Below are 23,182 nucleotides of genomic sequence, written 5' to 3' on the forward strand. Positions count from 1 at the left end.
TAAGTGTCCACTTTTTAAATAGCTATTTGTGAATAACTTGAAAAGTATACATGCAATTGAAATGATTCAAAGTTCCTAATGTACTTACCTGCAATACCTTTCAAACAAGATATTACATGTTAAATTTGAACCTGTGGTTCTTAAAATAAACTAAGAAAATATATTTTTCTATAACAAAACCTATTGGCTGGATTTGTCTCTGAGTGTGTGTTCCTCATTTATTGTCTATGTGTATGTACAACAAATGCTTAACACTACTCCTTGGATAAGCCTACTGCTCGACCACACTACCACAAAATAGAGCATTAGTATTATCTATTCTTACCACTATTTTACCTCTAAGGGGAACCCTTGGACTCTGTGCATGCTATTCCTTACTTTGAAATAGCACATACAGAGCCAACTTCCTACAGTTTGCAAAGGCCAACCCCTCTGAGGATGGCAACACAGAGGATGAAGATAGTGACTTGGAGGAAAATTCCCCCCTACCAGTCCTATTTAGGGAGAACAGGGTCTCTCAAACCCTGACTCCAAAAATAGTAGTCAGAAATGCTGGCTCCCTCACAGGAGGGTCCAGCCTCTCTGAAATCACTGAAGGTAACTCCAGTGAAGAGGACATCCAGTTAGCCAGGATGGCCAAAAGATTGGCTTTGGAAAAACAGATCCTAGCCATAGAAAGGGAAAGACAAGAGATGGGCCTAGGATCCATCAATGGTGGCAGCAACATAAATAGGGTCAGAGATTCTCCTGACATGTTGAAAATCCCTAAAGGGATTGTAACAAAATATGAAGATGGTGATGACATCACCAAATGGTTCACAGCTTTTGAGAGGGCTTGTGTAACCAGAAAAGTGAACAAATCTCACTGGGGTGCTCTCCTTTGGGAAATGTTCACAGGAAAGTGTAGGGATAGACTCCTCACACTCTCTAAAAAAGATGCAGAATCTTATGACCTCATGAAGGGTACCCTGATTGAGGGCTTTGGATTCTCCACTGAGGAGTATAGAATTAGATTCAGGGGGGCTCAAAAATCCTCGAGCCAGACCTGGGTTGATTATGTTGACTACTCAGTGAAAACACTGGATGGTTGGGTAACTGGAAATGAAGTGTATGACTATGTTGGGCTTTATAATTTGTTTATGAAAGAACACATTTTAAGTAACTGCTTCAATGAAAAGTTGCATCAGTATCTGGTAGACCTAGGTCCAATTTCTCCCCAAGAATTGGGAAAGAAGGCAGACCACTGGGTCAAGACTAGGGTAACCAAAACTTCCACTGGGGGTGACCAAAAGAAAGGGGTTACAAAGCCTCCCCAGGAGAAAGTGTGTGACACTAGAAACAAAGAAAAAGAGTCCCCTGTAGGCCCCCAAAAACCAGACCAGGTGGGTGGGCCCAGAGACACAACCCAAAACAAAGGTGGGTACCAGGGTAAGAGCTGGGATGCCACTAAGGCATGGTGCCATAACTGTAAACAGACAGGGCACCACACCAAGGACACTTCTTGTCCCAAAAACAAAACCCCTAGCAAAATTCCAGGGGTGACCAGTGTAGCCATTGGGGATGACTCCTCAGATGAGGAGGTCTTCATAGCCTTCAACTGGAAAAAGGGCCCAACAGGTGAGTTGGAGATTCCAGAGGGAAGTAGACACTTCCACCACCTACAGGTGAATGGAATCCCAGCCACTGCCCTGAGAGACACTTGTGCCAGTCACACTATTGTGCATGACAGGCTGGTGTTCTCAAACCAGTACATCCCAGGTGAGATGGCCAGAGTAAGAGTTAGCCCAGACAGGGTCACTAATAGGCCTGTGGCTTGTGTGCCCATAGAAGTGGGTGGAACTTTTAGCTGGAGAAGGGTGGTAGTCAGTACAGACCTCCCCCTTGATTGTCTCCTTGGAAATGACTACCCAGAGGTTAGTCAGAGCCTAAGAGAAGAACTGGTCCAGGGCCAGTCCTCTCCCAAGGATTCTGGAGTGCCTGCCTCTGCAGTAAATGCAAGTAGGCCCCAGAAGAAAAAGAAAAGGAAACAGAGTAGGAAAGGTGGACAACCTTTAGCCAAGGTTCCAGCAAGCCAAGGAGATTCTGCTCCAGTAGAGGAGAACTCCAAAAGTGGCTCGGATAAAGTCCAACCTGACCCACAAGAAGTCCTGGCTAGTCAGGCAACTGTTAAGCCTGAGTGGGTGGCTCCTCAGCTAACAGAAGAAAGAGTGGAAGAAGGGTGTTTACTACAAGATGTGGTAACCCCCCACTCTAATACAGCAGACAGGCACCCTGAACCCAAAGAAGCCTGTAACTTAGCCCCTTCCCTTGTAGGTGAAGAGCTAAAGGTGTGGTTCTGGGCACTGACAGCTGTCAGTGGCCTCTGCTGGGTGTTAGCCTTTATGGCTGCACTATCCTTGGCATGGTGGTCTGACCCCATGCCAAATAACAAGTTAGGCCCCCTGACCCTGTTGGTCATGGTGGGGTTACTCCAGCTCTGGGTAACCTCTTTGGGTAAGCTAGGGGTGACCCTGGCTAAGATAAGATTAGCAGAGGTGGATACCTCTGACCTAAAAATAGAGAGAATGGGTAAAGACATAAAAAGCACAGACAAGAGGCAGTTCAGACTAGGTCCTATCACTGTGGAAGTGGGTCAGTTCCCCAGAGGGAATGACCTGAACAGGAGGATGTAAGGCAGAGTAGGCCCTGCAACAAACCAGCCTATTTCCTCTACTCTTCCTCGCCTGACAGACTAGGAAGACTCTTCCAGCTTTGGCTGAGTCTCCTGGCCTGTGGGCTGGGGGGGGGCTTGTGTAAAGAAATGGCTCCCTGTTGCAGTTACCCCCCACTTTTTGCCTGATACTGATGCTGACTTGACTGAGAAGTGTGCTGGGACCCTGCTAACCAGGCCCCAGCACCAGTGTTCTTTCACCTAAAATGTACCATTGATTCCACAATTGGCACACCCTGGCATCCAGATAAGTCCCTTGTAACTGGTACCTCTGGTACCAAGGGCCCTGATGCCAGGGAAGGTCTCTAAGGGCTGCAGCATGTATTATGCCACCCTAGAGACCCCTCACTCAGCACAGACCCACTGCTTACCAGCTTGTGTGTGCTAGTGAGAACAAAATGAGTAAGTCGACATGGCACTCCCCTCAGGGTGCCATGCCAGCCTCTCACTGCCTATGCAGTATAGGTAAGACACCCCTCTAGCAGGCCTTACAGCCCTAAGGCAGGGTGCACTATACCATAGGTGAGGGTACCAGTGCATGAGCACTGTGCCCCTACAGTGTCTAAGCCAAACCTTAGACATTGTAAGTGCAGGGTAGCCATAAGAGTATATGGTCTGGGAGTCTGTTTTACACGAACTCCACAGCACCATAATGGCTACACTGAAAACTGGGAAGTTTGGTATCAAACTTCTCAGCACAATAAATGCACACTGATGCCAGTGTACATTTTATTGTAAAATACACCACAGAGGGCACCTTAGAGGTGCCCCCTGAAACTTAACCAACTATCTGTGTAGGCTGACTGGTTCCAGCAGCCTGCCACACTGGAGACATGTTGCTGGCCCCATGGGGAGAGTGCCTTTGTCACTCTGAGGCCAGTAACAAAGCCTGCACTGGGTGGAGATGCTAACACCTCCCCCAGGCAGGAGCTGTAACACCTGGCGGTGAGCCTCAAAGGCTCACCCCTTTGTCACAGCCCAGCAGGGCACTCCAGCTTAGTGGAGTTGCCCGCCCCCTCCGGCCACGGCCCCCACTTTTGGCGGCAAGGCTGGAGGGAACAAAGAAAGCAACAAGGAGGAGTCACTGGCCAGTCAGGACAGCCCCTAAGGTGTCCTGAGCTGAGGTGACTCTAACTTTTAGAAATCCTCCATCTTGCAGATGGAGGATTCCCCCAATAGGGTTAGGATTGTGACCCCCCTCCCCTTGGGAGGAGGCACAAAGAGGGTGTACCCACCCTCAGGGCTAGTAGCCATTGGCTACTAGCCCCCCAGACCTAAACACGCCCTTAAATTTAGTATTTAAGGGCTACCCTGAACCCTAGAAAATTAGATTCCTGCAACTACAAGAAGAAGGACTGCCTAGCTGAAAACCCCTGCAGAGGAAGACCAGAAGACAACAACTGCCTTGGCTCCAGAAACTCACCGGCCTGTCTCCTGCCTTCCAAAGAACTCTGCTCCAGCGACGCCTTCTAAAGGGACCAGCGACCTCTGAATCCTCTGAGGACTGCCCTGCTTCGACGACGACAAGAAACTCCCGAGGACAGCGGACCTGCTCCAAAAAGACTGCAACTTTGTTTCAAGAAGCAGCTTTAAAGAACCCTGCAATCTCCCCGCAAGAAGCGTGAGACTTGCAACACTGCACCCGGCGACCCCGACTCGGCTGGTGGAGAACCAACACCTCAGGGAGGACCCCCGGACTACTCTACGACTGTGAGTACCAAAACCTGTCCACCCTGAGCCCCCACAGCGCCGCCTGCAGAGGGAATCCCGAGGCTTCCCCTGACCGCGACTCTCTGAAACCTAAGTCCCGACGCCTGGAAAAGACCCTGCACCCGCAGCCCCCAGGACCTGAAGGACCGGACTTTCACTGCAGAAGTGACCCCCAGGAGTCCCTCTCCCTTGCCCAAGTGGAGGTTTCCCCGAGGAAGCCCCCCCTTGCCTGCCTGCAGCGCTGAAGAGATCCCTTGATCTCTCATTGACTTCCATTGCGAACCCGACGCTTGTTCTAACACTGCACCCGGCCGCCCCCGCGCCGCTGAGGGTGAAATTTCTGTGTGGGCTTGTGTCCCCCCCGGTGCCCTACAAAACCCCCCTGGTCTGCCCTCCGAAGACGCGGGTACTTACCTGCTGGCAGACTGGAACCGGGGCACCCCCTTCTCTCCATTGAAGCCTATGCGTTTTGGGCACCACTTTGAACTCTGCACCTGACCGGCCCTGAGCTGCTGGTGTGGTAACTTTGGGGTTGCTCTGAACCCCCAACGGTGGGCTACCTTGGACCAAGAACTGAACCCTGTAAGTGTCTTACTTACCTGGTAAAACTAACCAAAACTTACCTCCCCCAGTGTAGGAAGTTGGCTCTGTATGTGCTATTTCAAAGTAAGGAATAGCATGCACAGAGTCCAAGGGTTCCCCTTAGAGGTAAAATAGTGGTAAAAATAGATAATACTAATGCTCTATTTTGTGGTAGTGTGGTCGAGCAGTAGGCTTATCCAAGGAGTAGTGTTAAGCATTTGTTGTACATACACATAGACAATAAATGAGGTACACACACTCAGAGACAAATCCAGCCAATAGGTTTTGTATAGAAAAATATCTTTTCTTAGTTTATTTTAAGAACCACAGGTTCAGATTCTACATGTAATAGCTCATTCGAAAGGTATTGCAGGTAAGTACTTTAGGAACTTCAAATCATCAAAATTGCATGTATACTTTTCAAGTTATTGCCAAATAGCTGTTTTAAAAGTGGACACTTAGTGCAATTTTCACAGTTCCTGGGGGAGGTAAGTTTTTGTTAGTTTTACCAGGTAAGTAAGACACTTACAGGGTTCAGTTCTTGGTCCAAGGTAGCCCACCGTTGGGGGTTCAGAGCAACCCCAAAGTCACCACACCAGCAACTCAGGGCCGGTCAGGGGCAGAGTTCAAAGTGGTGCCCAAAACACATAGGCTAGAATGGAGAGAAGGGGGTGCCCCGGTTCCGGTCTGCTTGCAGGTAAGTACCCGCGTCTTCGGAGGGCAGACCAGGGGGGTTTTGTAGGGCACCGGGGGGGACACAAGTCCACACAGAAATTTCACCCTCAGCGGCGCGGGGGCGGCCGGGTGCAGTGTAGAAACAAGCGTCGGGTTTGCAATGTTAGTCTATGAGAGATCTCGGGATCTCTTCAGCGCTGCAGGCAGGCAAGGGGGGGGTTCCTCGGGGAAACCTCCACTTGGGCAAGGGAGAGGGACTCCTGGGGGTCACTTCTCCAGTGAAAGTCCGGTCCTTCAGGTCCTGGGGGCTGCGGGTGCAGGGTCTCTCCCGGGTGTCGGGACTTTAGGTTCAAAAGAGTCGCGGTCAGGGGAAGCCTCGGGATTCCCTCTGCAGGCGGCGCTGTGGGGGCTCAGGGGGGACAGGTTTTGGTACTCACAGTATCAGAGTAGTCCTGGGGTCCCTCCTGAGGTGTTGGATCGCCACCAGTCGAGTCGGGGTCGCCGGGTGCAGTGTTGCAAGTCTCACGCTTCTTGCGGGGAGCTTGCAGGGATCTTTAAAGTTGCTGGAAACAAAGTTGCAGCTTTTCTTGGAGCAGGTCCGCTGTCCTCGGGAGTTTCTTGTCTTTTCGAAGCAGGGGCAGTCCTCAGAGGATGTCGAGGTCGCTGGTCCCTTCGGAAGGCGTCGCTGGAGCAGGATCTTTGGAAGGCAGGAGACAGGCCGGTGAGTTTCTGGAGCCAAGGCAGTTGTCGTCTTCTGGTCTTCCGCTGCAGGGGTTTTCAGCTGGGCAGTCCTTCTTCTTGTTGCAGGAATCTGATTTTCTAGGGTTCAGGGTAGCCCTTAAATACTAAATTTAAGGGCGTGTTTAGGTCTGGGGGGTTAGTAGCCAATGGCTACTAGCCCTGAGGGTGGGTACACCCTCTTTGTGCCTCCTCCCAAGGGGAGGGGGTCACAATCCTAACCCTATTGGGGGAATCCTCCATCTGCAAGATGGAGGATTTCTAAAAGTTAGAGTCACCTCAGCTCAGGACACCTTAGGGGCTGTCCTGACTGGCCAGTGACTCCTCCTTGTTATTCTCATTATTTTCTCCGGCCTTGCCGCCAAAAGTGGGGCCTGGCCGGAGGGGGCGGGCAACTCCACTAGCTGGAGTGTCCTGCTGGGTTGGCACAAAGGAGGTGAGCCTTTGAGGCTCACCGCCAGGTGTGACAACTCCTGCCTGGAGGAGGTGTTAGCATCTCCACCCAGTGCAGGCTTTGTTACTGGCCTCAGAGTGACAAAGGCACTCTCCCCATGGGGCCAGCAACATGTCTCGGTTTGTGGCAGGCTGCTAAAACTAGTCAGCCTACACAGATAGTCGGTTAAGTTTCAGGGGGCACCTCTAAGGTGCCCTCTGTGGTGTATTTTACAATAAAATGTACACTGGCATCAGTGTGCATTTATTGTGCTGAGAAGTTTGATACCAAACTTCCCAGTTTTCAGTGTAGCCATTATGGTGCTGTGGAGTTCGTGTTTGACAGACTCCCAGACCATATACTCTTATGGCTACCCTGCACTTACAATGTCTAAGGTTTTGTTTAGACACTGTAGGGGTACCATGCTCATGCACTGGTACCCTCACCTATGGTATAGTGCACCCTGCCTTAGGGCTGTAAGGCCTGCTAGAGGGGTGTCTTACCTATACTGCATAGGCAGTGAGAGGCTGGCATGGCACCCTGAGGGGAGTGCCATGTCGACTTACTCGTTTTGTTCTCACTAGCACACACAAGCTGGCAAGCAGTGTGTCTGTGCTGAGTGAGGGGTCTCCAGGGTGGCATAAGACATGCTGCAGCCCTTAGAGACCTTCCTTGGCATCAGGGCCCTTGGTACTAGAAGTACCAGTTACAAGGGACTTATCTGGATGCCAGGGTCTGCCAATTGTGGATACAATGGTACATTTTAGGTGAAGGAACACTGGTGCTGGGGCCTGGTTAGCAGGGTCCCAGCACTCTTCTCAGTCAAGTCAGCATCAGTATCAGGCAAAAAGTGGGGGGTAACTGCAACAGGGAGCCATTTCTTTACACCCAGGAACTGTGAAAATTGCACTGTGTCCACTTTTGAAATAGCTATTTGTGAATAACTTGAAAAGTATACATGCAACTGAAATGATTCAAATTTCCTAATGTACTTACCTGTAATACCTTTTAAACAAGATATTACATGTTAAATTTGAACCTGTGGTTCTTAAAATAAACTAAGAAAAGATATTTTTCTATAACAAAACCTATTGGCTGGATTTGTCTCGGAGTGTGTGTACCTCATTTATTGTCTATGTGTATGTACAACAAATGCTTAACACTACTCCTTGGATAAGCCTACTGCTCGACCACACTACCACAAAATAGAGCATTAGTATTATCTCTTTTTACCACTATTTTACCTCTAAGGGGAACCCTTGGACTCTGTGCATGCTATTCCTTACTTTGAAATAGCACATACAGAGCCAACTTCCTACACCAGGGGTTAGGGAAAAGAGTTCAGCAAACTGCTGCAGGACCTTCCTACAGTCAGACTGCTGTTGGCTAGAGAGGGTGTCTGAGTAGATCACTCCATCCACTGAGCCATCTTTAGGGTCTGATGAGAGGAGATCAGGGAGAGGTTCACTCTCAGCTTCCTGGTCCTCATCTGTCACCATCAACAGATTTACATCAGCCTTGTCATGGAACAGCTTAAGGCGGTTCACATGGATCACCCTCTTGGGGCTCTTGCTTGTGCCCAGGTCCACCAGGTAGGTGACCTGACTCTTCCTTTCTAGTACTGGGTAAGGGCCACTACATTTGTCCTGGTGTGCCCTGGGAGCCACAGGCTCCAGATCCCAGACTTTCTGCCCTGGTTGAAATTCAACCAGTGCAGCCTTTTGGTCATACCACAATTTCTGGAGTTGTTGGCTGGCCTCAAGGTTTTTACTTGCCTTTTCCATGTACTCTGCCATCCTTGAGCGAAGGCCAGGTACATAGTCCACTATGTCTTGTTTAGGCTCATGAAGAGGTCTCTCCCAGCCTTCTTTAACAAGAGCAAGTGGTCCCCTTACAGGGTGGCCAAACAGAAGTTCAAAGGGTGAGAATCCTACTCCCTTCTGTGGCACCTCTCTGTAAGCGAAAAGCAGACATGGCAGGAGGACATCCCATCTCCTTTTGAGTTTTTCTGGGAGCCCCATGATCATGCCCTTTAATGTCTTGTTGAATCTCTCAACAAGGCCATTAGTTTGTGGATGATATGGTGTAGTGAATTTATAAGTCACCCCACACTCATTCCACATGTGTTTTAGGTATGCTGACATGAAGTTGGTACCTCTGTCAGACACCACCTCCTTAGGGAAACCCACTCTGGTAAAGATACCAATGAGGGCCTTGGCTACTGCAGGGGCAGTAGTCGACCTAAGGGGAATAGCTTCAGGATACCTAGTAGCATGATCCACTACTACTAGGATGTACATATTTCCTGAGGCTGTGGGAGGTTCTAGTGGACCAACTATGTCCACACCCACTCTTTCAAAGGGGACCCCCACCACTGGAAGTGAAATAAGGGGGGCCTTTGGATGCCCACCTGTCTTACCACTGGCTTGACAGGTGGGGCAGGAGAGGCAAAACTCCTTAACCTTCTGGGACATATTGGGCCAGTAGAAGTGGTTGACTAACCTCTCCCACGTCTTGGTTTGTCCCAAATGCCCAGCAAGGGGAATATCATGGGCTAAGGTCAGAATAAACTCTCTGAAACCCTGAGGCACTACCACTCTCCTAGTGGCACCAGGTTTGGGATCTCTTGCCTCAGTGTACAGGAGTCCATCTTCCCAATAGACCCTATGTGTTCCATTTTTCTTGCCATTGGACTCTTCAGCAGCTTGCTGCCTAAGGCCTTCAAGAGAGGGACAGGTTTCTTGTCCCTTACACAACTCTTCCCTTGAGGGTCCCCCTGGGCCTAAGAGCTCAACCTGATAAGGTTCCAGCTCCATAGGCTCAGTTCCCTCAGAGGGCAGAACTTCTTCCTGAGAAGAGAGGTTCTCTTTTTCTTGCTGTGTTGCAGCTGGTTTCCCAGCTGACTTTCCTTTCCTCTTGGTAGGCTGGGCCTTTCTTCCAGACTCCAGCTCTACTTTTCACCCTGAGCCTTGCACTGTGCCCTTGTCTTGACACACACCAGTTCAGGGATACCCAGCATGGCTGCATGGGTTTTCAGTTCTACCTCAGCCCATGCTGAGGACTCCAGGTCATTTCCAAGCAAACAGTCTTCTGGGATATTTGAGGAGACCACCACCTGTTTCAGGCCATTGACCCCTCCCCACTCTAAAGTTACCATAGCCATGGGATGTACTTTAGTCTGATTGTCAGCGTTGGTGACTGGATAAGTTTGTCCAGCCAGGTATTGGCCAGGGGAAACCAGTTTCTCTGTCACCATAGTGACACTGGCACCTGTATCCCTCAGGCCCTCTACACTTGTCCCATTAATTAAGAGCTGCTGCCTGTATTTTTGCATGTTAGGGGGCCAGGCAGCCAGTGTGGCTAAATCCACCCCACCCTCAGAGACTAATGTAGCTTCAGTGTGACACCTGATTTGCTCTGGGCACACTGTTGATCCCACTTGGAGACTGGCCATTCCAGTTTTAGCTGGATGGGAGTTAGAAGTGGTATCTTTCTTGGGACAGGCCTTGTCTCCAGTTTGGTGTCCAGACTGACTACAGCTACGACACCAGGCCTTTTTGGGATCAAAGTTTTTACCCTTGTACCCAGAATTGTTTTGTGAAGAGGCTCTGGGCCCACCCTCCTGTGCAGGTTTTTGGGGGCCTGTAGAAGACTCTTTACTATTTTTGTTTTTGACTGTCTCACCACCTTTCCCCTGGGGAGGTTTTGTGACCCCTTTCTTTTGGTCACCCCCTGTGGAAGTTTTGGACACCCTAGTCTTGACCCAATGGTCCGCCTTCTTTCCCAATTCTTGGGGAGAAATTGGTCCTAGGTCTACCAGATGCTGATGCAGTTTATCATTGAAACAATTACTTAATAGGTGTTCTTTCACAAATAAATTGTACAGCCCATCATAATTACTTACACCACTGCCTTGAATCCAACCATCTAGTGTTTTTACTGAGTAGTCTACAAAGTCAACCCAGGTCTGGCTCGAGGATTTTTGAGCCCCCCTGAATCTAATCCTATACTCCTCAGTGGAGAATCCAAAGCCCTCAATCAGGGTTCCCTTCATGAGGTCATAAGATTCTGCATCTTTTCCAGAGAGTGTGAGGAGTCTATCCCTACACTTTCCTGTGAACATTTCCCAAAGGAGAGCACCCCAGTGAGATTTGTTCACTTTTCTGGTTACACAAGCCCTCTCAAAAGCTGTGAACCATTTGGTGATGTCATCACCATCTTCATATTTAGTTACAATCCCTTTAGGGATTTTCAACATGTCAGGAGAATCTCTGACCCTATTTATGTTGCTGCCACCATTGATGGGTCCTAGGCCCATCTCTTGTCTTTCCCTTTCTATGGCTAGGATTTGTCTTTCCAAAGCCAATCTTTTGGCCATCCTGGCTAACTGGGTGTCCTCTTCACTGGAGTTATCCTCAGTGATTTCAGAGAAGTTGGTCCCTCCTGTGAGGGAACTAGCATCTCTGACTAGTATTTGTGGAGTCAGGGCTTGAGAGGCCCTGTCCTCCCTAGATAGGACTGGTAGGGGGGAATCTTCCTCCAAGTCACTATCCTCATCCTCTGTGTTGCCATCCACAGGGAGGTTGGCTCTTTCATACTCTGCCAACAGCTCCTGGAGCTGTTGTTTGGTAGGTCTAGAGCCCATTGTTATTTTCTTGATTTTACAGAGTGACCTTAGCTCTCTCATCTGTAGATGGAGGTAAGGTGTGGTGTCGAGTTCCACCACATTCACATCTGTATTAGACATTATGCTTCTAAAAGTTGGAATACTTTTTAAGAAACTAAAACTAGTTCTAGAATCTAATTCAAACTTTTAACAAACTTTTAAACTCTAAAAGAAATGCTAACAGGGACTAACACAAGGCCCTAGCAGGACTTTAAAGAATTTAGAAAAAATTCAAATTGCAAAAATCAATTTCTAATGACAATTTTTGGAGTTTGTCATGTGATCAGGTATTGGCTGAGTAGTCCAGCAAATGCAAAGTCTTGTACCCCACCGCTGATCCACCAATGTAGGAAGTTGGCTCTGTATGCACTATTTCAAAGTAAGGAATAGTATGCACAGAGTCCAAGGGTTCCCCTTAGAGGTAAGATAGTGGCAAAAAGAGATAATACTAATGCTCTATTTTGTGGTAGTGTGGTCGAGCAGTAGGCTTATCCAAGGAGTAGTGTTAAGCATTTGTTGTACATACACACAGGCAATAAATGAGGAACACACACTCGGAGACAAATCCAGCCAATAGGTTTTGTTATAGAAAAATATATTTTCTTAGTTTATTTTAAGAACCACAGGTTCAAATTCTACATGTAATATCTCATTTGAAAGGTATTGCAGGTAAGTACTTTAGGAACTTTGAATCATTACATTAGCATGTATACTTTTCACATAAAACACAATAAGCTGTTTTAAAAGTGGACACTTAGTGCAATTTTCACAGTTCCTGGGGGAGGTAAAGTAATGTTAGTTTTAACAGGTAAGTAAGTCACTTACAGGTTTCAGTTTTGGGTCCAAGGTAGCCCACCGTTGGGGGTTCAGAGCAACCCCAAAGTTACCACACCAGCAGCTCAGGGCCGGTTAGGTGCAGAGGTCAAAGAGGTGCCCAAAACACATAGGCTTCAATGGAGAGAAGGGGGTGCCCCGGTTCCAGTCTGCCAGCAGGTAAGTACCCGCGTCTTCGGAGGGCAGACCAGGGGGGTTTTGTAGGGCACCGGGGGGGACACAAGTTCACACAAAAAGTACACCCTCAGCGGCACTGGGGCGGCCGGGTGCAGTGTAGAAACAAGCGTCAGGTTTTCAGTGTAAATCAATGAGAGATCAAGGGATCTCTTCAGCGTTGCAGGCAGGCAAGGGGGGGGGGCTCCTCGGGGTAGCCACCACATGGGCAAGGGAGAGGGCCTCCTGGGGGTCACTCCTGCACAGGAGTTCCGTTCCTTTAGGTGCTGGGGGCTGCGGGTGCAGGGTCTTTTCCAGCCGTCGGGAAATGGAGTTCAGGCAGTCGCGGTCAGGGGGAGCCTCGGGATTCCCTCTGCAGGCGTCGCTGTGGGGGCTCAGGGGGGACAACTTTGGTTACTCACGGACTTGGAGTCGCCGGAGGGTCCTCCCTGAGGTGTTGGTTCTCCACCAGTCGAGTCGGGGTCGCCGGGTGCAGTGTTGCAAGTCTCACGCTTCTTGCGGGGAGTTGCAGTGGTCTTTAAATCTGCTCCTTGAAACAAAGTTGCAGTTCTTTTGGAGCAGTGCCGCTGTCCTCGGGAGTTTCTTGTCTTTCTTGAAGTAGGGCAGTCCTCTGAGGATTCAGAGGTCGCTGGTCCTTTGGAAAGCGTCGCTGGAGCAGGTTTCTTTGGAAGGCAGGAGACAGGCCGGTAGGACTGGGGCCAAAGCAGTTGGTGTCTTCTGTTCTTCTTCTGCAGGGGTTTTTCAGCTCAGCAGTCCTCTTCTTCTTGTAGTTTCAGGAATCTAAATTCTTAGGTTCAGGGAAGCCCTTAAATACTAAATTTAAGGGCGTGTTTTGGTCTGGGGGGTTAGTAGCCAATGGCTACTAGCCCTGAGGGTGAGTACACCCTCTTTGTGCCTCCTCCCAAGGGGAGGGGGTCACATCCCTAATCCTATTGGGGGAATCCTCCATCTGCATGATGGAGGATTTCTAAAAGTTAGAGTCACTTCAGCTCAGGACACCTTAGGGGCTGTCCTGACTGGCCAGTGACTCCTCCTTGCTGTTTTCTTTGTTTCCTCCATCCTTGCCGCCAAAAGTGGGGGCCGTGGCCGGAGAGGGCGGGCAACTCCACTAAGCTGGAGTGTCCTGCGGTGCTGTGACAAAGGGGTGAGCCTTTGAGGCTCACCGCCAGGTGTTACAGCTCCTGCCTGGGGGAGGTGTTAGCATCTCCACCCAGTGCAGGCTTTGTTACTGGGCTCAGAGTGACAAAGGCACTCTCCCCATGGGGCCAGCAACATGTCTCTAGTGTGGCAGGCTGCTGGAACCAGTCAGCCTACACAGGTAGTCGGTTAAGTTTCAGGGGGCACCTCTAAGGTGCCCTCTGTGGTGTATTTTACAATAAAACGTACACTGGCATCAGTGTGCATTTATTGTGCTGAGAAGTTTGATACCAAACTTCCCAGTTTTCAGTGTAGCCATTATGGTGCTGTGGAGTTCGTGTAAAACAGACACCCAGACCATATACTCTTATGGCTACCCTGCACTTACAATGTCTAAGGCATTGCTTAGACACTGTAGGGGCACAGTGCTCATGCACTGGTGCCCTCACCTATGGTATAGTGCACCCTGCCTTAGGGCTGTAAGGCCTACTAGAGGGGTGACTTATCTATACCTGCATAGGCAGTGAGAGGCTGGCATGGCACCCTGAGGGGAGTGCCATGTCGACTTACTCGTTTTGTTCTCACCAGCACACACAAGCTGGCAAGCAGTGTGTCTGTGCTGAGTGAGGGGTCTCCAGGGTGGCATAAGACATGCTGCAGCCCTTAGAGACCTTCCTTGGCATCAGGGCCCTTGGTACCAGGGGTACCACTTACAAGGGACTTATCTGGATGCCAGGGTGTGCCAATTGTGGAATCAAAAGTACAGGTTAGGGAAAGAACACTGGTGCTGGGGCCTGGTTAGCAGGCCTCAGCACACTTTCAATTCAAAACATAGCATCAGCAAAGGCAAAAAGTCAGGGGGTAACCATGCCAAGGAGGCATTTCCTTACAGCCACCATTTGCTCCCTCAGTCTCTCCACACTGAGCGATCGCTAGGGGCTTTTCTATAGGCAGTGCCAAGACCCACCACTCCAGCAGCAGGCACTCCAAACTTTCTATGTTTGGTTGGCAGATCTAGCAGACAATGTCCAGAATCGTAGACACAGAATACATACCAGCCCTCTTTTGCTTCTCGAAAGCAGTCTTCAAGCCACTTTAGTTTGCCCTCAGTGGAGCATGACTGCCAGTCCTTTTCTAGATGAGTTGTAAGTCATAACATCTGAAAGGTGGGTCTGGCACAAAGTCCTTATGGTGCCACACCCTGCCAATAGTTTCTGCCCTGCTGCTTCTCCCACTCGCATCGGAGAGTCTTTCAGAAAATCATTCGTCCATTTTGCTGCAGGATGTTATGGCTATCTTGGCGAAAAGGGCCATAGGGAATCCTGGCCTCGGAGACTGTACTGTAACTGGGTTTTACTCCTGTTGTTTCCTAGTAACTTAAATCTTCACTTTCCGTTTCTTTATGCATAAGGACTAGGTGGTAGAATCAAACCTGCTGGACGCTTACTTCCAATTGCCCATCTTGCAGGCCCACAGGTGCTTCCCGCATTGCAAGAAGTAGCAGTGCTCTTTCTTGTGGACAATCTAGCTTACCACAGATTCCTCACTGTCCTCCACCATTCTCTGAAATGGACTTTTTTCCATACAAAATGGTCTCAAATTAAAGATCTGCGGACTTGCAATTGGTATTTGGGCTTTGTTTCTGAGGGCGCGGACAGCCGTTATATGCGACTCCAACCCACACTTTCAGGGTGGAGATAAAGCGGAGCCGCACAAAGCCACCTGCTCACATGCAGGGGCAACGTTAAAAAATATTCTAGTTCCTCTATAGTTTCTGGGGATATTCTACAAGTGAGGAATCTGCAAAGGTAAGTAACTTGTTTATTACATGCTGGAAGGGCAGATGCTCAGTTCAGGGGCCAGGAAAAGAGTGGCAAAATACCTGCACACATGATGATTATGAATTACATCACTGAAATATATTGTAAACTATTTTCTTTTAGTTTGATCCATTGTAATTCTGTTTGCAATGAAGCACTGGCTGCTATGTGACAGGTTTGTTCTGTTATGTGCTCCTTTGGTTTGTTCTGTTGACATCTCTTCATCTTGCTTGTTGCCTCCCAGCGATTTCTGCTCCAAAGTGAAGAATACCATCCATTGTAACGTGGAGCCATCTGACTCCAATCTGCTGTGGGAGCCCGAGTTCATGATTGATGCAATAGTGAATCCGTCAGCTCACAACTTCAGCTATGCAATGCTGGGCAAGATCCTGAATGACAACCCAGCCAACCGCTACAGCTTTGTGTGCAACGCTCTTATGCATGTGTGTGTCGGGCACCATGACCCGGATCGGTAAGTGCTCTGCATGTGGCTGTTTAATGTTGGTGACTTTACCTGGGTGCTCAGTGATGCAGATGTGCTTCTCAAATGTTTACTGCCATAACTCCACCCGCATTCTGCAAATCTTCAGACACCTGCATGTGCTGGCTTGTTTCTGTGGCTTAGACTTATCGCCCTCCCTAAGGGCGCAGGGGTTATATCTTACTTCCTCTTCATTTCAATTTTGCTACCATATACCTTGCAAAATGCCTTTAAAGTAACCCAATGAACAGTTGCCGGTCCAGGAGCTGCGTTCTGTGGCATCTGCACTTCATGACTTAGAAAATTAATTGGATATTCTGAACATTAAGACCTGCAAACAATAACCAAGAGCATAAATGACATCTGGAAAGAGTTTTATGTTTGCCCACAGAAAATTTGATAGGTGTTGACTCAGCACTCATTGGACTTGTGGGGCTGTCATTCCTCCTAGTTGTGCATGTGCGTCTGTAGATATACTCATGCTTTGCATACTCCTGCCATCTAGTGTTAGGGTCGGACTGTTGCAAGTTGTTGTTTGTTGAAGTCTTTCAAGGCACAAGTTATCATGCAACGTCACCCTTAATTGGCAATACACATGGGAACTGACTCCATTGTTAGACTGTTTATTCTTAACCATCAGCTTATGATGTGTTTTACAGTGCTCTGGGACTCTGTCTCAGTGCTTCTTTCTTGAGACCTGCATGGTCAAATCTTCCACTGCCATCACCGTGAAGGACTTTTCTGACAATAGCTGTCCCTTTCTGCTCCTATGATTTGCTTAAGAGCACCTGTTGGAGACCTGGTCCCCGAGACTCTGGGTGCTGCTGCTACTTCGGGAGGGCCCCACACACATCTTCCATCGTTGGCTCAGAAGAATGAAGAGACATGGACTGTTATGAAAGGGACGCAATTCTAGAAATGCTTTCAGTGCAATGCCAGATACCCTTGGGCTGACCTCTACAGTGTCTGTAATCTATCTCTCCACCGACCACGATGACACCACCTGCACCTTGTTCTTGGCCTTTTGGTGCAAGGAGACCCTTTGCCAATGGAAAGACAGATGGTGGGCCCACATCAGGATGAGGAGGTCCAACGAAAAGACACCGAACATCTATGCCAAAGCCTTCCCCTTAGAGCTGAGGAAGAGGAGAACGCAGGACCATTGGGTGTCTCTGCTCACCAGCCCAACCCAGTTCAGAGATCATCAACTTCAGCTCCCTCTCATCCGGAGTAAGAAGGGGGCAACAATGTGCCATCTACTTTTGTTGACACTGACCCTTGTACAAAGTAGACCCCGATATCCAAGAGTGTAATTGAAAAAGAAGCACACAAACCTCACTCCAAGCCACACGCCAAGACAGAGCACCACCCTCCAGGAGTTCAAATGTGAGCTCCGCGCGTACGCCACTGTCACTTACAGGCCCTCCGCTGCCCCCAGGCATGGAGTGACACTGAGGCACGGAACCTGAACGGAGACTGAATCCAGCCAAGGGCTCCGACTCATATATGCCCTTGAGCCCAAAGAAGCCTGTCGGCACTGAGGCACCAAAACATCCTCCGAGGTGGAAAGCCCCATTGGTGACGAGACATCCTTCCATGGCCGGCCCAGAGGGCTCTTTCCAGCTTCAGGAGATCATCAACGAAAGGCAAAGGTGGTTTGGTATCTATATCCATATGGGGGAAGATCTCTTTTGTTACTGTAGAGACTTTGCTGAAGGAAAAGTGGCTGCCATTCAAGGACATGCCAGTACTGGATGACGCTCTTCAGCCTACACTGCAATAAAATGCTTAAAGGCAAGGCTACTACTCCTCTATTTCCAACCCCTCTACCTTCCCCCCCCACCACTTTCACCCTGACCCCCTGCCCTCACCAGCTACTTCACATTCCCCACATAGGCCACCCCAGTCATACTCCGAAACTGGCAGTCCTAGTTCCTGCTCCCCACTAGAGGACTATGAAGTCACATTTTACTCACTGCCAGCAAAAGGCCTGTGAGAAGACTGATATAAACATGTCTGGGCTGGGGATCTAGAGCATGTCCTGTTGAGGACTTCGCACATGCACACTGACTCACAGTTTGTGTGTGCTGATGGGGAGAAAATGACTAAGTCGACAGGGCACTCCCCGCAGAGTGCCATGCCCACCTCTCACTGCCTGTGGCATAGGTAAGTCACCCCTCTAGCAGGCCTTACAGCCCTAAGGCAGGGTGCACTATACCACAGGTGAAGGCATAAGTGCATGAGCATTATGCCCCTACAGTGTCTAAGCAAAACCGTAGACATTGTAAGTGCAGGGTAGCCATAAAGAGTATATGGTCTGGGAGCTTGTCAAATACGAACTCCACAGTTCTACAATGGCTACTCTGAAATCTAGGAAGTTTGGTATCAAACTTCTCAACACAATAAATGCACACTGATGCCTTTGTGGGATTTATTGTCAAATACACCCAGAGGGCATCTTAGAGATGCCCCCTGAATACCATCCCGACTCCTAGTGCTAGGCTGAGCATTTTCTTCCAGCCTGCCACAACCCGATGAGCATCTGGCCACATGGGGTGAGTGCCTTTGTCACTCTGTGGCCAGGAACAAAGCCTGTACTGGGTGGAGGTGCTTCTCACCTCCCCCTGCAGGAACTGTAACACCTGGCGGTGAGCCTCAAAGGCTCATGCTTTTTGTCACAGCACCCTAGGGCATCCCAGCTAGTAAATATGCCCGCCCCTCCGGCCACTTCCCCCACTTTTGGCGGCAAGGCTGGAGGAGGTAATGAGAAAAACAAGGAGGAGCCACCCACCAGTCAGGACAGCCCCTAAGGTGCCCTGAGCTGAGGTGGCTCCTGCCTTTAGAAATCCTCCATCTTGAGATTGGAGGATTCCCCCAATAGGAATAGGGATGTGCCCCCCCCTCCCTTCGGGGAGGAGGCATATAGAGGGTGTAGCCGTCCTCCAGGACAGACTCAAAGAACCTGCACAGCGACACATCTGACAGGGACCAGCGACCTCTGAGGACTCAGAGGACTGCCCTGAACCCGAAGGACCAAGAAACTCCAGAGAACAGCGGCACTGTTCAAAAACAGCAACAACTTTGCAAGTTTTTAGCAATGTCCAAAGAACTCTTTCTTCCTGCAGGAAGCGTGAGACTTCTCACTCTGCACTCGACGCCCCTGGCTCGAGCTCCAGAGAACTAACACCGCAGAGAGGACTCCCAGGCGACTACGATGACATGAGTAACCTGAGTCGACCCCCCCCTGCACCTCCACAGCGACGCCTGCAGAGAGGATACAGAGGCTCCCCCTGACCGCGACTGCCTGGTAGTAAGGTACCCGACGCCTGGACCAAGCACTGCACCCGCAGCCCCCAGGACCGAGAGGAACCACCCACCAGAGCAGGAGTGACCAGTAGGCGGCCCTCTTCCTAGCCCAGTCGGTGGCTGGCCAGAGAAGCCCCCCTGTGCCCTGCCTGCATCGCCTAAGTGACTCCAGGGTCCCTCCATTGCTTGTGCCGCTGAGGTTGTGTTTTGTGTGCCTGTTTGTGTCCCCCCAGTGCTCTACAAAACCCCGCTGGTCAGCTCCCCGAGGACGCAGGTACTTACCTGCTAGCAGAGTGGAACCGGAGCACCCCTGTTCTCCATAGGCACCTATGTGTTTTGGGCCCTCCTTTGACCTCTGCACCTGACCGGCCCTGTGTTGCTGGTGCAGTGACTTTGGGGTTGCCTTGAACCCCCAACGGTGGGCTGCCTATGCCCAGGAAACTGACTGTGTAAGTGCTTTACTTACCTGAGAAACTTAACCAAACTTACCTCCCCCAGGAACTGTTGATTTCTGCACTGTCCACTTTTAAAATAGCTTATTGCCATTTTAACCTAAACTGTGTTTACAACTGTTTTAAATCAAAGTTCTCTACTTACCTGTGTGAAGTACCCTGCATTTTATGTACTTACCCGAAATCTTAAATCTTGTGGTTCTAAAATAAATTAAGAAAATATGTTTTTCTATATAAAAAAACAATTGGCCTAGAGTTACGTCTTTGAGTGTGTGTTCCTCATTTATTGCCTGTGTGTGTACAACAAATGCTTAACACTACCCTCTGATAAGCCTACTGCTCGCCCACACTACCACAAAACAGAGCATTAGTATTATCTAATTTTGCCACTACCAACCTCTAAGGGGAACCCTTGGACTCTGTGCACACTATCTCTCACTTTGAGATAATAAATACAGAGGCAACTTCCTACAGTACCACAGGATTATACAGCAGGTGGCTGCATACCATAAAGCCTGAGTGTGATACCTTCCTAGTGGTGACGCTCTCTAGGACAAAGTATTCCTCAAGTTGCAGTTGATGCTCAAGGGAATACTCAAGATCGCCCCAACACGTTTAAGAAACTAGTAAGAGGATGGGTGGTTGCACCCAGGATAAAACATAAGTTAACACCTTCTCCCTCATTCCCATTAACATTAATGGTCATGTCCCCCAGACTTCCTGGTGGTAGGTACTGCCCACAAACGTGCTGCTGCTGAATCGACAGGCTACGATCCCCAACCTGACTAGGAGAGCAAGTGTATAGATGCAGAGGAACAACAGGCAGCATTAGGGGCCACTACCTATTGGTGCATTGCCAATTGAGCTAACCTCTGGGCACTCTGCAGTCAGTAGGAGGAGATGGAGGGACTTCTGCAGCACCTTCCTCACGAATTCAGAAACCAGGTTGGAAGAGAGAGCCTCAGAAGACAAAACCATCTCTAACACCACCATACAGTATGCCTTCGATGCAGCTGAAATGGGTCACTACCTATGTCCAGCTACATAATGGTAGCTCCGAACCTGGGCATGTTTGGTACCAAACATGTTGGAATCATACCCCAATACTGTTGCCAGTATTGGAAGTATGATTCCATGCACTCTGGGGGCTCCTTAGAGGACCCCCAGCATTGCTACCACCAGCCTTTTAGGGTTTTCTGGCCAGCCCAAGCTGCTTCCACCCCTCAGGCAGGTTTATGCCCTCCTGCTGCTTGATCTGATCAAGCCTAGGAAGGCAGAACAAAGGATTTCCTTGGCAGTGAAACGGGTTTAAGAGTTGCCCACCAGAACCACCTTTTTACCACCAGTGCCACCCAAAGCCCCTACTCCAATAGCACTGCTTCCACCTCACGCATTTTCACATGAGCCGTAGATAAGCAGACTTCAAACAAGGAAGCCTAGGGTCTTCACTCCAAGAAGATCTAAAGAAAAGAACACGCTGGTGCCAGATGACTTAGCTTCCGTAAGGGGGCACTTTATTCTGGATTTGCTAGAGGTCTATACAGCCATAAGAGGACTTCCGTGCGGGGTAGAGGAGAGGCTTCTTGTCCTGATGAAGTCCCAAGTAAAATGATGCAGCTGGCACATGGGTGGTGTCTAGTAGTCTCACACAGATGTGTTGCCTACTCAATAGGTCTCCTTTCCAACTACGATCATTGTCGCTTGGAGGAAATGGAGGAGGTGGTGTAGCACCCACCGGAGGCCTTCCGCAGTAGGGAAAAGGAATTGGTCACAGAGATTAGGGCTATTAGCGATGATATTAGCTGTACTCCTAATGCAACACACGGGGTAGTGAGGGGCATTAACTCTGACGTACTCCTTTGCATGGGTCAGAGTGTCCAGGTTTAGGCCTGAGGTGCAACAACAATCTGTGTACTTTTTGACGGCAAGCATCTGTTCCACTATCTGGTGGAGCAGATGCTTGAGAAGATTGAGTGATACAGAAATTGGTCTTGTGGGTACCCCTAAATCCTCCAATTTCCAGGCAGAGTGCCGGAAGAAGCAATGCAGAGGAGGGTCCAATCCAGGAGGCTCTAATAAAAACCTCCTCACTTGACATACCAGCAGTCGTTAAATTGCTGCAGCAGGGAGAATGGGCATGACAGTTGCAGAGGAGGTAAAACCAGGGGCTCCTCTGATGCAGAGCAGCAACTCAATTTCTTTTCCCTGGTTCACACAACACCTGTTGGGTAGATTGAGGCGCTTCCTATCTCGTGGGAAGACACCACTTCTGATCAACGAGTACTTTGTATTCTACGTGAAGGATAATATCTTGCACCATACTACCTCGCCTCCGTGGAATCTGCTCAGCCCATGTTCACCTTCCAGATGAAGAGGTTCAAGCAGTCTTGCCGAAGGGGTTAATGCACCTACTATCAGCACATCGATGATGCCAGAGGGTGTACTCCTTTTACTTTCTAATTCCCATAAAGGACAGCACCCTGATTGTTTCTAGCCTCTGACCATTAAAGAGATGGATCCATTCAGAACACTTTCATATGGTCACCCGTCAGCACTTCATCCCTCTGCTGCGCCATGACATCACGATAGCTCTCAATCTGAAAGATGCCACCTTTCTATAAACTAATACTCCCAGAGCACAACCAGTACCTGTGGCAAGTGAACAGCACTGCCAGTTTAGGGTGCTACGCTTCTGAGTCACTATAGCTCTAAGGGTATTCACAAGGTGTTTGACAATGACTGTGGCCCACCTGTGCTGAGATCCACTCACATCTTTCCACACGTAGTTATTGGCTGCAGTCTCTCTGCTTCACAGCCTGTGTTTCACCATCACTGAAAAGAGATCGCATCTGCAGCCCCAACAGTCTGCCATTCCTAGGGTCATTGTTCAAAACCCTACCCGGCAAGGGTACCATAACAACCAGAGGGTGATGACCATACCATAGCTACTCTCTCAAGCACACCAGCCTATTATTTGAACTGACATAAAGTTGTTTGCAAGGATGGCCTCATGCATAGCAGCTGTGCCACATGCCAGGTTGCACACACGTCCACTCCAAGAATAACAACTGATGCAATGGGAAATACAGAAGGGTGTTGGGAGGATCAAGTATTGGCAACTACCAAGAGTCTGCATTCTCTGCTTTGGTGGAACAGCAACAATCTGCTCCTCTGCAGATCTTCCCTAAGTGGCCATCAGCACCGAAACCTCTCTTGTGGGGTAAGGATGGACTGTGGCCCTGGCAGCAACAACAGTGCCACATATGATTGACTATCACTCAGTGTGTTCCTTCCACTCATACGGAGAAAGACGATGTTGAAAACAGACAACATGACAGCCATGTTCCACTTACTGAAGCAGGGAGGCACACATCACAAGCAGCTCTCAGCATTGGCACAGCAGATTTGGCATTGGGCAGTGCACCACAACCTTCACCTGATAATGGAGCATTTGCCAGGGCTGG

The 23,182-nt window shown here is 49.4% G+C and overlaps 1 protein-coding gene across 13 annotated transcripts in view; it reads left to right on the top strand.

The window, feature by feature from the left end:
- The window catches only part of MED12 (mediator complex subunit 12), a 786,294-nt gene that overhangs the window by 265,517 nt on the left and 497,595 nt on the right, over positions 1–23,182 (top strand). For all 13 annotated transcript variants that reach the window (XM_069209253.1, XM_069209261.1, XM_069209285.1 and 10 more), the window contains one exon: positions 15,724–15,951. In XM_069209253.1, coding sequence (XP_069065354.1) covers positions 15,724–15,951 — 228 coding nt within the window. The remainder of the gene's footprint in view (positions 1–15,723; positions 15,952–23,182) is intronic.

Source organism: Pleurodeles waltl, chromosome 2_1 (genome assembly GCF_031143425.1).
Source record: "Pleurodeles waltl isolate 20211129_DDA chromosome 2_1, aPleWal1.hap1.20221129, whole genome shotgun sequence".
NCBI lineage: Eukaryota > Metazoa > Chordata > Amphibia > Caudata > Salamandridae > Pleurodeles > Pleurodeles waltl.